The 12,121-nt window shown below is 40.1% G+C and overlaps 2 protein-coding genes across 3 annotated transcripts in view; one reads left to right on the forward strand and one right to left on the reverse strand.

The window, feature by feature from the left end:
- The window catches only part of LOC124644930 (filamin-A), a 93,345-nt gene extending 83,403 nt beyond the window's left edge, over positions 1-9,942 (reverse strand). For both annotated transcript variants that reach the window (XM_047184633.1, XM_047184624.1), the window contains exon 1: positions 9,789-9,942. The gene's annotated coding sequence lies outside the window, so the exon portion shown is untranslated. The remainder of the gene's footprint in view (positions 1-9,788) is intronic.
- Positions 1,220-2,068, forward strand: LOC124644739. The gene has a single exon (XM_047184236.1). The coding sequence runs from the start codon at positions 1,220-1,222 to the stop codon at positions 2,066-2,068; it is 849 nt and encodes a 282-aa protein (XP_047040192.1).
- Positions 9,943-12,121: the final 2,179 nt, after the last annotated feature.

Below are 12,121 nucleotides of genomic sequence, written 5' to 3' on the forward strand. Positions count from 1 at the left end.
ACTGAACTAACCATAGTAGATTGTAACACTTGTTTTTGAAATTAACCATTCTGGTTTTTTATTTTCCGCCTGTGATAATTAATAACCAAATAACAATTATTACTAAAGTTATTTGAATTTAATCATAACTTTATAGTTTTCAGGAGAGGTTACTGAGAAGAAGAATTTTCATTTTCTTATTCCACAAATCTATAAATACTACTTACTCATGAATAAGGAATAATTTTAAACTGTTGAAAGCATGATAAGAAAATACGAGGAAATCATGCTTCGGCTTTGAAAAACACTGTTGCACACAGTGTTCTCGTAAAGTAATGGATTTTCCAGGAATGCTGACCGGTGTATAAGCCCGGATTTCCTAGAGCTACTTACTACTGCTATAACAGTATTGCACAGTTTGGACCAATATCTAAAATTATTGAACACCTTTCATCAGATAAGGCATGTGGTATTCAGTTTCCTATGTACAGCAATAATTATAGATTCTATAGACTCAGTACTAATTATATCTAAGTATATCTTAGACACCATTGGCTGTGTTTCGGATGGCACGTTAAACTGTAGGTCCCGGCTGTCATTGACCATCCTTGGCAGTCGTTACGGGTAGTCAGAAGCCAGTAAGTCTGACACCAGTCTAACCAAAGGGGTATTGGGTTGCCCGGGTAACTGGGTTGAGGAGGTCAGATAGGCAGTCGCTTCTTGTATAGTAAGTTCAACTCAGTCGTGCGCGCGGCCCTATGTGTAGGTAACCCTTGTACATATACAGTGACTTTGTGTGCGTGACAAGAGGTACAGTCGGGTACAAATACAGTTATTTAGGGGTTGTATACGGCTGTTTAAAGTACAGTTATTACGTAATTTAGTTTATTTATTTATAATGATTCTGTATCGCTACTTGAAAAATCATATGATGAATTTTCGGATTCGCTACTTTCACCAATGTTAATTATAAATTCTGACTCCATGTCAAAATGTCTATAGTATTGTGGCGGACTAAAACCTTTATACCTTCCTACCTTTTTGTGTGCGTGTTTTATTTTATATTTTATTAATTTTTCTCCGTCAAAAATGGTCTGACAGATTACAAATACTTTTACAATCTTGCTGAAGCATTTTTATTAAATACAGTCCTATTCAGGCCTGCGTAGTACGCTTAGATGCTACATTGGTGACCCCGACGTGATCTATTCAAACACAAGCGGTGAGCGATTTTACAAAAATGTCGGAGCCAGAAATTTTTTCCGACGCTGACAGTAAGTGCGAAGTATCGAAAGTCGGACTTCCAATGCGTTGTCCGCCCTTTTGTCCGGAAGAACCAGCTGTATGGTTCGCCCAAATAGAGGGCCAGTTTGTCCTAGGAAGAATAAGTAGCGATACGACAAAATTCTATACCGTGGTTACTCAACTAGAAACGAAGTACGCAATGCAGGTTAAAGACATTATCACAAAGCCGCCAGAGACAAATAAGTATGAAAAATTAAAAACTGAATTAATTAATCGTCTTTCTGCGTCACAGGAGAAGCGGATCCAGCAATTATTAATCCATGAGGAGCTAGGTGACCGCCGGCCTTCTCAGTTTCTACGGCATCTACAAAATTTAGCTGGACCCGCTGGTGCTTCGGATTTTGTGAAAAGTCTGTGGACTAACCGCTTGCCGCAAAATATACAGACAGTGATTGCTTCACAGATTGCCGACCTGCCGGTAGAAAAGCTAGCAGAGATTGCTGACCGGGTGTACGACATTGTACCATGCACCCCGCAAGTCGCTGCCACCTCTGCATCTACCAGCACCGCGCCGGACTTGGTCAAAGAAGTAAGCGAACTTACAAAACAAGTTGCCCGGCTGTCATCGCAAATGAACAGCAAGTGGAGAGGGCGCTCTCGCTCTCGCTCACAGTCTCGGCACAACCAAAGAAGGTATTATCGCGGTCGCTCTAATAACTCTAGGACTCCACAGCCACCACCGAACCACCCGCATTGCTACTACCACTACACCTTTGGAGACAAGGCAAACAAGTGTAGACAACCATGCACATTTACGTCGGAAAACGCAAAGGGCGGTCGCTAGTAGCGGCCAACGACTGCCCCTCTTCAACAGGCCGTTTGTTTGTAACCGACCGAAATACGAAAATGCAATTCCTGGTGGATACTGGCTCAGACTTGTGTGTTTTCCCTCGGTCGGCAGTAAAAACGCCGGTGAAACAGTCAAAATTCGATTTGGTTGCAGCTAATAATACGATGATACACACATACGGGCCAACACAGCTACGACTCAACTTGGGGCTCAGAAGGGACTTCACATGGAAGTTCACGGTAGCTGACGTTTCTCGACCTATCATAGGGGTCGACTTCCTAAGTTTTTATAATTTACTTGTCGACTGCCGAAATCAGAGATTGATAGATAACACTACGACACTATCGGTTCCAGGAGCCCATTGCAAGTCATCGGACGACATTGCATCCGTGAAGGCAGTAGTCGGTGATACAGATTACCATAAAATACTTCGTGAGTATCCAGAAATCACCCGACCACCAGGAACACATGTACTGGGTAAGCACAACACGGTGCACCACATAAGAACCACTCCAGGCCCACCGGTAGCAAGCAAACCTCGACGTCTCGATCCAGCTCGAACATTAATCGCCAAGAAGGAATTCGAAGAGATGCTAGCAAGTGGTGTGGCCAGACGGTCGGAGAGCGCCTGGTCCGCTCCTCTTCACCTGGTGAAGAAAAAAGACGACGGATGGAGACCATGTGGCGACTACAGGGCACTAAATGCTAGGACGATACCAGACAGGTATCCTATACGCCACATCCACGATTTCTCCTACCAGCTATCAGGGTGCACAGTATTCTCCACCATAGATCTTGTCAAAGCCTATAATCAGATAAGAACAAATCCAGACGACATTCCGAAGACCGCCATCACTACGCCTTTCGGTCTTTACGAGTTTCCATTCATGACCTTTGGTTTAAGGAACGCCGCTCAGACATTCCAAAGGTTCATCGATGAAGTGCTGCTCGGTTTAGAGTTTTGTTATGGGTATATCGACGATATCCTAGTATTCTCGCAGACCCATGAACAGCACGAGCGGCATTTACGGCAGTTATTCGCCCGTTTAAGAGAATACCGGGTAGTGGTAAACACTTCAAAGTGTCACCTCGGACAGTCAGAGGTAACGTTTCTAGGATACCATGTGTCAGCTGCAGGAACAAAACCTCTAAGTACCAAGATACAGGCTATCCAAGAGTATCCAGTTCCCAAGACGGTCAAGGACCTTCGTAGATTTTTAGGTGTCATTAATTTTTACCGTCGATTCGTCCCAAACGCGGCCAAATTACAAGCCTTTGAATCGTTGCACAATTTGCATCACCCTGGATGTTCAGCTACAGTGCGACTGGTGACGCAAAGCTATGTGTGGCCAGGGATCCGCAAAGACTGTAGAGAGTGGGCGAGGCAGTGTTTGCCATGTCAGACTTCTAAAGTCACTCGCCATACCAAATCCCCACCTTCCTCTTACCTAACCCCATCCTCTCGCTTCGCTCACATCCACCTCGACATCGTAGGACCGTTAACCCCTTCGTCTGATTACAGGTATTGTCTTACCGTCATCGATAGATTCACTCGATGGCCCGAGGCTTACCCCTTGAAGGACATCACGACGGAAGCTCTTCCACTGGTACTACTCGGCATGCGTAACTCGTGGAAAGAAGACATCCAAGCTACGCCAGCCGAGCTCGTCTACGGGGAAGCACTACAGCTTCCCGGTCAGTTCATATCTATGCAAGTAGATTTCACCACAGCTGACGTCACCGAGTACGCAAATCGTTTACGACGTCACATGGCCAGCCTCACTCCGAAACCTGCAGCATGGCATAGCACGTCGCCCTTCTACGTGCCGCGAGATCTTCATTCCTGCTCCCACGTCTTCCTCCGTCGAGATCATGTACGACGTTCACTGGAACCACCGTACGCGGGGCCCTACAAGGTTCTACAGAGGCATGAAAAATATTTCACGATCGAGATACGGGGAAAGCCAAGCAACGTGTCAGTCGACCGCCTCAAACCAGCTTTCATAGCACGTGATGAGGCGCAGCATGAAATCACAAGAGCTGACACTACTAACACCAATACGACATCTGGGGCGAAAATAACGAGAAGCGGGCGTCGTGTAAAGTTCCCCGATTTTTATCGACCGTAGTCACGGTCTGGCCGGGGGGAACATGTGGCGGACTAAAACCTTTATACCTTCCTACCTTTTTGTGTGCGTGTTTTATTTTATATTTTATTAATTTTTCTCCGTCAAAAATGGTCTGACAGATTACAAATACTTTTACAATCTTGCTGAAGCATTTTTATTAAATACAGTCCTATTCAGGCCTGCGTAGTACGCTTAGATGCTACAGTATTCTTCTTTTTTCTTTTGTACATGTCGACAAGTATTACCCAACATCCCTTCATCAATTTGACTTAAACGTTCATTTATGAGTTTCATTATTTCCGTCTTATTTTGGTCGACATTATGCGAAGCAATATAATTTTTTTAAATTCCCCACACATTTTGTTTCCATTATTATACTAAATTATAGGTCTTTTACATTCTTAGTCCACACATTTATTTATTGTCCGCGTACCCCGAGCTAGAAAATATGTAAGGAGTATTTAATTCATCTTAGATATTTCACTTCATTTATTTCTTAGATACTGTCAATGTCAATTTGAAAAGCCGTATGAGAAAATAATGATAAACTGTAAAATGTAATAATAAAAAGCTTTGAATGTTGTTACATTTTTTTGAAACGCTACCTGACTCCTTAAAACATTTTCTCCGTGAAGAACTAGACATTTTCGTAAACGACTGTACCCATAACAAAAAGCGATGCGAACACGTCATGCTCGGACGACGTCACTGTCACACGAATGAAAGTTGTATATTTACAAGCCGACGCACACATAGGGCCGCGCGCAAATCTGAGTTGAACTATCTATAAAGCACTGGTACTCAGCTGAATCCGGTTAGACTGGAAGCCGACCCCAACATGATTGGGAAAAGGCTCGGAGGATGATGAGACTCAGTACTAATTATATTCAACTAATCAAAGCGCCCCAAATTCATGATTTTGATCTAATCTGCATATTAGGTAAGTATTGTGTGTAATTCTACATAGTCCATAGTCCTAAAGGGTTGTTACCTTAGTTCCCGGAACTGTAATTTATTGTAAATTCCTGGCAGTTAATGTATTTGATTGCATGTTTATTACAAAAAGGTTAGCTGTGGGTTGATTGCGATTGGGTGTCGATGAGGCTCACCACCCACAGCGCTGATTTGAATCAATTTATGGCACGCATACAGATCTTATTATAATAGTGTGCGTGCTACACAGAACACAGCAATATTACTTAGTAACAAGGGTACATACAAAGGTTATTCGTGCTTTCACAATTACTAAAATATCACCTTTTGGATTGTCGTGATCTCTGAACTGCTGCATACCTATTTGCTGCAATTAAATGCGTAGCAACTTGCGCCGGTTTCATTGGAATACGGTTTATGCCATAGACAGGCTGTATATTTTACATAGAACTAAAACCGAAAGTTATTCCAATTAAGAAATGTTCGTGGAATATTCATGGTGTCAACATCATTATAGGAAGAATGTTACTTGTATGTAGGTCTATATGTACCACCTGTATTATGTATTATCCAAACACAACAAAATAAGACGCCGAATGACAGAAAGTATCGCATATTCGTCAATAATAAATAATTGTAGGAGCACTTCTCCTTCCTTTACATACATAATGTTATTTATTCGCGCTCGACACCTACGACTCGACGTAGATTGATCGCGTGTCTTCGTGATACACTAACCGTGAGTATCTACCTACTGTCTGTGTATCAATATACTTAGCGAGTGATCAGGGATCGACTCAACCGTGAGACAAGTGATTTTTGTGACGACGAAACAACGACGATCAAGACGTTCTTGTTAGGCGATGCGAAGTCAAAACAAGATTTTTCTGTGAAATTGTATGTAAAGTGAGACATGTGAGATACTTTGAAATCTAAATATTTCCAATCATAAAGTGTTGTTCTCAAACTGCAATAACAGGCTAAATTATACATAGTTATTGAGAGTTTTGAATACAGGCATTGTATGCCTAAAATTCTGTAAATATTCGATATGATTTGGTTTTCCGGAAAATGCTTTCACTTGTAAAGCATGTGAAAAGAAAACTGAAAATGTATTCAAAGCATGAATAAAAACAAGCAAGTAGGTAAATACTGTTTCAGTTTTACTTCAAGTTTATCTAGAATTAAAGGCAATCTGAATGAAGTTTGCCTTAACGAATAAAGTAAGATGTGTCATAAAGCTTCTTTTTCCTTGTCCCTCAATGTCACTTAGACCTTAGGGTCAGAGCATATTTATATGGAAATGTGGCAGTTAAAGACGGCTCTAACAGTTCAAACTTGTACACCGGCCTTATTTGCAGTTTCTTGATGAAATAAAGAACATTTTGACAACTTTTCTTGTTTGTATTGATCGTTATTGTTCGGGCTTGGCAAGTCCGCAGCTTTGTCAGGATTATAATTTAGTAAGATTTTAACGAAATAATTAATTTTGTTTTATCGTTGATATTGTTCAGTTATGGATTTTGTATCTTATCAAGAGAAGAGTAAATGTAGAACATTTCGACAAGATAGTTTTACCACTTTATTTAAACCACGATGGCATCTCTATCAATCCTGTAACGTACCTACTTGGCAATTTTTTTGTGAAGATTAAATTTTAAAAATTGAAAAATTACGAAATGATCCATTGGATTGAATTGACATAAAAATGTCAAACAGGTCATTAAGAACGCATTTTAGTGTAATAACATTGTAACCACAGCATGTAACGCTTTTGTTATAACCGAACAATATAATACAAGCCACATGCACTGTTATGCTCATCCATCAGCTGTGCTGTAGGAAGCGAGTTCGGTTCCGTTGTCGTCATTCGCGCTACACAAGCGCACGCGCATAGCACGCACTCTTCCTACGCGAACAAGTAGGTTTTATGCTGCTCTACTTATTGAAGGTGGAATTACTCTCGATAGATACAAAAAAGATAATATTGTAAAAGTATGCATCACTATTTTGAGTTGGCTCAAAAAAACGTAGCATTTTATTTTTTCGAGATTTTTATGAGCTTTTTTATTAAAGTGTGGTTCTGGGAATTGTTTCAAAAATGGAATGTATTTTTACATTGCAGTATTTTTTTACCTGTAACGTGTATACCTTTACTGTACCTACATTATGTTAAAATGTTACTTATATATAGAGGTCACGCTAGATAATCCTCAATGTCTTAAAGCACTCATTACGAAGCACCCACCCGTGTTGTGTTCATTGTTGTTAATAATAAAACCTGATTCAAGACACTGTAGTTTACAATAAGTCTAGTCTAGTAGATTCAACAAATTTCAAGGAGTTATAATTTACACATACTTATGTGGTCACACAACTTGTTACACACCTGACAGCCTAATACTACGCATTTGTCGAAAATATGGTATAAAACTCATAAACCAGATCTGAAATCTTTTTGAGGTGGTTAAATATACGCTTCTAAGAAACCTGCAATCCTATACTTCTTTTTTGTTGAGTTTTTATTTGTAAATTAAAAGGGCTAGTCTCTTTGCATTTTAAGAGGTTGTACATACGTAGGTGTTGGAAGCTTGTTGTAGTCTACACAAATATTTAAGACATTTTAGAGTACCCTTGTGATCATTATTTTGTATCCACAAAAAATATGAAAAAATGCCTTTTGTACTAAAATAATCTCAAAAGCTAGGCTTTAAGTAAGGCTTAAACTCAAGCCCAATTCTGAATAATAAATACATTATGTTAGTGACAAGTGACCAGCAGTCAGTTTAGCGAATACGTTAAGCCGTCTGTTAGCACAAGACATGACCGGTTAAACTGTGACGTAATTGTAATACCAACGCTTTGCTGGACGTTTTGTAATGCCAGATACTCGCTGACTTGACCACTGCAGCTGCCCACAAAATATTCATCTAGTGACATACACACTGATTTAATACGGTGACCAAGCATAAATTACGGACGTCCCAGTTGACTTTATTGCAAATATTGCAACCAAAATTATTTGTTAACTAGCTGCAATTCGCGGTACCACTCGCTTTATGTGCAGCCGAAACAGTCGTGCTATTCGGATACAATGCACTCTGTACATACAACTTTATAAATTATCACCTCTTCACAAGATTAGAATTTATTTGCAACGATACGCGATATGATATTTGTAAAGTGCGAAATGGAGATCCACAGTTTAAGATGTTGGTTCAGGTTATGGATCATTTGACGTTTCGATGAATTGAGATTGTCAATTTGGCAGATTTAAGTCTCAACATCAAACACCATCGTGATCAATATAAATGCTCCCAAACTGAGGAAAATCATAAGGAGCTGAAAGAAACCCTCTCAAAGATTACTCATTGTTCGCTACTTTTTCAATGTTGCTAACAACACAATACCTAAACGTAACAATAACGGCCTTAGTTAGATATTTTTCTTGGATTGAGCACGAAGTAGGTGTGCGTGCAAAAGGAATAAAGCCGAGGGGTGCTAAAATTGTATAATTTTATTTTTAACAAGCGGCTAGCTAACGACGTGCTTCGTGCTCGGCTGCGTCCGATAATGTGTCGGCCATCCACGTAGAAACACCTATCTATAACTTATTTGTTACTTTACACTTTATAAAATATTTCGAGCGCATTTAACAAAGATATCGGTAAACATGAGCTTATGGAATGAAGTATTTTGACAGAGTTATGCAAACAGTACAGCCGGAAGGATATCGTTCATGAATTTCGATACACAAATAGTGGTTCCGAAATGTAAATATTTTTTATATTAATTTCAGTATAATGTAATGAAGTATATGTATACAGTAGGATGTATGATCTATATATGTCCCTACAATTTTTTCAGGTATTTATTAATGGTATTTTAAACTCGACCTGGCATGAAACTGAACATGTAAAGAAAAACAAAGACCGCTCGTGCTGGTTTTATTACTTAATTGAGTAATTACCTGTGTTTGTTTAGAGTATTGCATGTATATAACGAGCATGTAGGTATATAATTGATGATGTGACTCGACATTACAATGTTATTCACATCAGATGCTAAATCATGATTGCTTTTTGTATTTATTTTTTACCGTTCATGTGAACCGCGAAGGTTTGTTTATGTCTTTTGGTAAAACACTCATTTGCAAGAACAAAGTAGATATGAATAAGGTTTTTCCTCACTTTTAAGTCATTGTTGTACTGTGAATTGTGATAAATCAGTGTTGTAGTGTAACCTTACGACACGTGCGCTGTGGGTGGAGTGCGAACATATTATACAGCATGATGTCATTAACGCGACACTCCGTAATATTTGTCACTTTCTGTACTTGGGCAATATGCTCAGAATGCGCAGGCTTCGATGACATACTGCTCCATTTAACTTGTTATGCAAGCACGGACCGGTCCAATGCAATCACACTGGACTCATTCACAAAATCAGATGCACCTGCTTTGAATATTACGACGCTGTCATAGTACACACAGCCTGTGCATGAATTGCCTCTAAGACAACGCTGATTTTAGTATAGAGACCTGATATGTATGTACATAAATGCTAAACTGCATAGCTAACTTACAAATGCCCTTGTTGATCGTAAAACATTAGAATAATATTGAAAACAAAGTATATTCTGCACTGTTTACCTTATCGGTATATAACTAGAGGCACATTACACCATGTTTCTGTCACTTCACTATGTAAGCACTGGTATTCGGTTTGTTTTGAAGGCTTGCAGCACAAGTGTTCGCAGCGTGTGGCGTGTGCGCGTATGAGCGCCGAGCATGCGCGGGCGAGGCACTGGCCGCGGAGTGACGGAGGCAGCAGGTTGCGCGGGAGTGCCGCCTCGCCCCGCGCGCCGCGCTCCCCCGCCGCCGCAAGGCTGCCCCTGCGCCGCTCGCACAGGTATTCCGACTGTGACGACAACGTGCCCATTTATGTCTTTGGACATGCTTGATGGCCATAACGGCCATATGGTGTCTTGCACTCGGCGCGATTATGTTTTTTCAATGGAATTCAGTAATAGTAGAGAATTACCTCAAGGTGTGGGAAATTATTCTAAAAATGCTGGAAAATTACTTTCAGTGCAGTAACTGGTTTTTACATATTGTCACAAATCGTATAAAACAAACAAAAAATTGCAACCATTAGCCATAACAGGTTGTTAGAAGCATTCCAACGTTTTAAGACGATCAATTTCTTAGTAGAACCTTAGAGTGAAATACTTTCAGTTTCGATGTTCGCTGCTCAGCTGCCGTATTCATTGATGGTGTAGGCAGAGTAGAGATTTCATTATCATATCTAATAAAATGCAAAATTTAATTTCGACGTCTTTCTCAGTTTACTTTTATGACACAAGAAACTTATTTTCAAAAGGTTAAGTGCTTATTACTTCTCTGTCTGCTATCTTTGGCATTTATGAAGTCTCCTGTGTAAATTCTATGTTTAGGATATAATTAAAACCCGGCTTAAAAAAGCTGATTACACATTCCGTTTCGTAATAAATAATTATGAACTGTGGTCACCTAGCGAACGCTGAGTCAGACTTCAAACATGCGTATTACCTTTTATGTAAATATATCTGTGTGACAATTTGTCTGTGGCACACAGGCCCGCCGTAAGCGGGCGTGCAGCGCGTGCACAGCACGCGGGCGGCACGTCCTAGGGGGCGGCAAATCTAGCGAGTTATCACGTAATATTTAAAAAATACAATATCTTTTTACTAATGATTTGATTTCAATATTTCCGAACTCAGCAATAGCGGTAAGAATATTACTTATACTGCCGGTTTCAGTTAGGTACATCTGTTGAAAGGACATTTTCAAAATTAAAGATTCTTAAAAACGATTTAAGATCAACCAGTGGCGTAGCGTGGGGCAAATGCTATTTAGGGGGCGGCAAAATTAAACCAATAACATTTCGGAAAAAGCCGCCCTAGCTTTGGTCGTCTCCTATCAATTTTGACTGTTTCACCCTTTGCATCCCCAAAAAAATTCGCGCTCGCTGCGCTCGCGGCTCCATGTCAGATATCGCATTTTATCTTTGTTTAATTGTTGAGGCATTCAATTCCGAATAAACATTTTTCGCGCACGTCCGTTATGGCTTTTTATGATATGTTCACTTCATGAAAACTCTAAGGAAAAAATCGCGCGCGCGTCGCTCGCGGCTTTTTCACATAACATCTGTGCATATCTTACTTTTTGACTTTGCTTTGTTAATTTACAGTGATTTTTATTTGTTTTGTGTCCTTTAAAAATAAAAATTTCGCGCTCGCTCCGCTCGCGCTTGCTTACATATGGAAAGTGTCTTATAATTTTTCAACGGGAAACCCACCAAATAACGTATTTTACTGACTTTAAACATTGTTATTGATATTTAAGTGCGTTAGTTTAAGTTAATCACAATCTTTCAATACATAGGGGCCACTTGGGTAATGATTGCACTGCATTGATGCCCTAAGCAATTGCTTAGTTTGCTTATGGGCTAACCCAGGACTGCTTAGGGCTTAGGTTACTCTGAACATTTCAAGTAAATAAAAAGTTATGTGTAATGTATGCAATAGTTATTTATCCAAAAGTAGGTGGGTTTTCTGCAATCAGAGCGGTGCATGTACATATTTTTTTCTGTTGGACAAGTAAGATGGATATGAATGGGCGGGGGGGGGGGTCCGGACCACCTGGATCCGCCCCCCCCCCCCCCCCTTATATATTTTTTGACAAAACGTATGTAGTCGTAGGGCGGCATAATCAGTTTTGCACGCGGGCGAACAAACAGCTAGCGGCGGGCCTGGTGGCACATAATATGTATGTAGACACATCAATTAATAGTAATACATGTCACCACAGCGCATTTACGACGTTCAGTAGATATGTACGAAATATTAATGTTTGTTGTGAAAGGAAAATGTTTTCGTAATTTATGTGGGCATAAATTATTAATATACCGCCAGCAGCCTGCAGCTATCTATGGAACAGTTAAA

This window comes from Helicoverpa zea, chromosome 2 (genome assembly GCF_022581195.2).
Source record: "Helicoverpa zea isolate HzStark_Cry1AcR chromosome 2, ilHelZeax1.1, whole genome shotgun sequence".
In the NCBI taxonomy this organism is placed as follows: domain Eukaryota; kingdom Metazoa; phylum Arthropoda; class Insecta; order Lepidoptera; family Noctuidae; genus Helicoverpa; species Helicoverpa zea.

Bases quoted from the DNA above. Each gene is read 5' to 3' on its own strand.
- LOC124644739 (XM_047184236.1), top strand. From the start codon at position 1,220: ATGTCGGAGCCAGAAATTTTTTCCGACGCTGACAGTAAGTGCGAAGTA.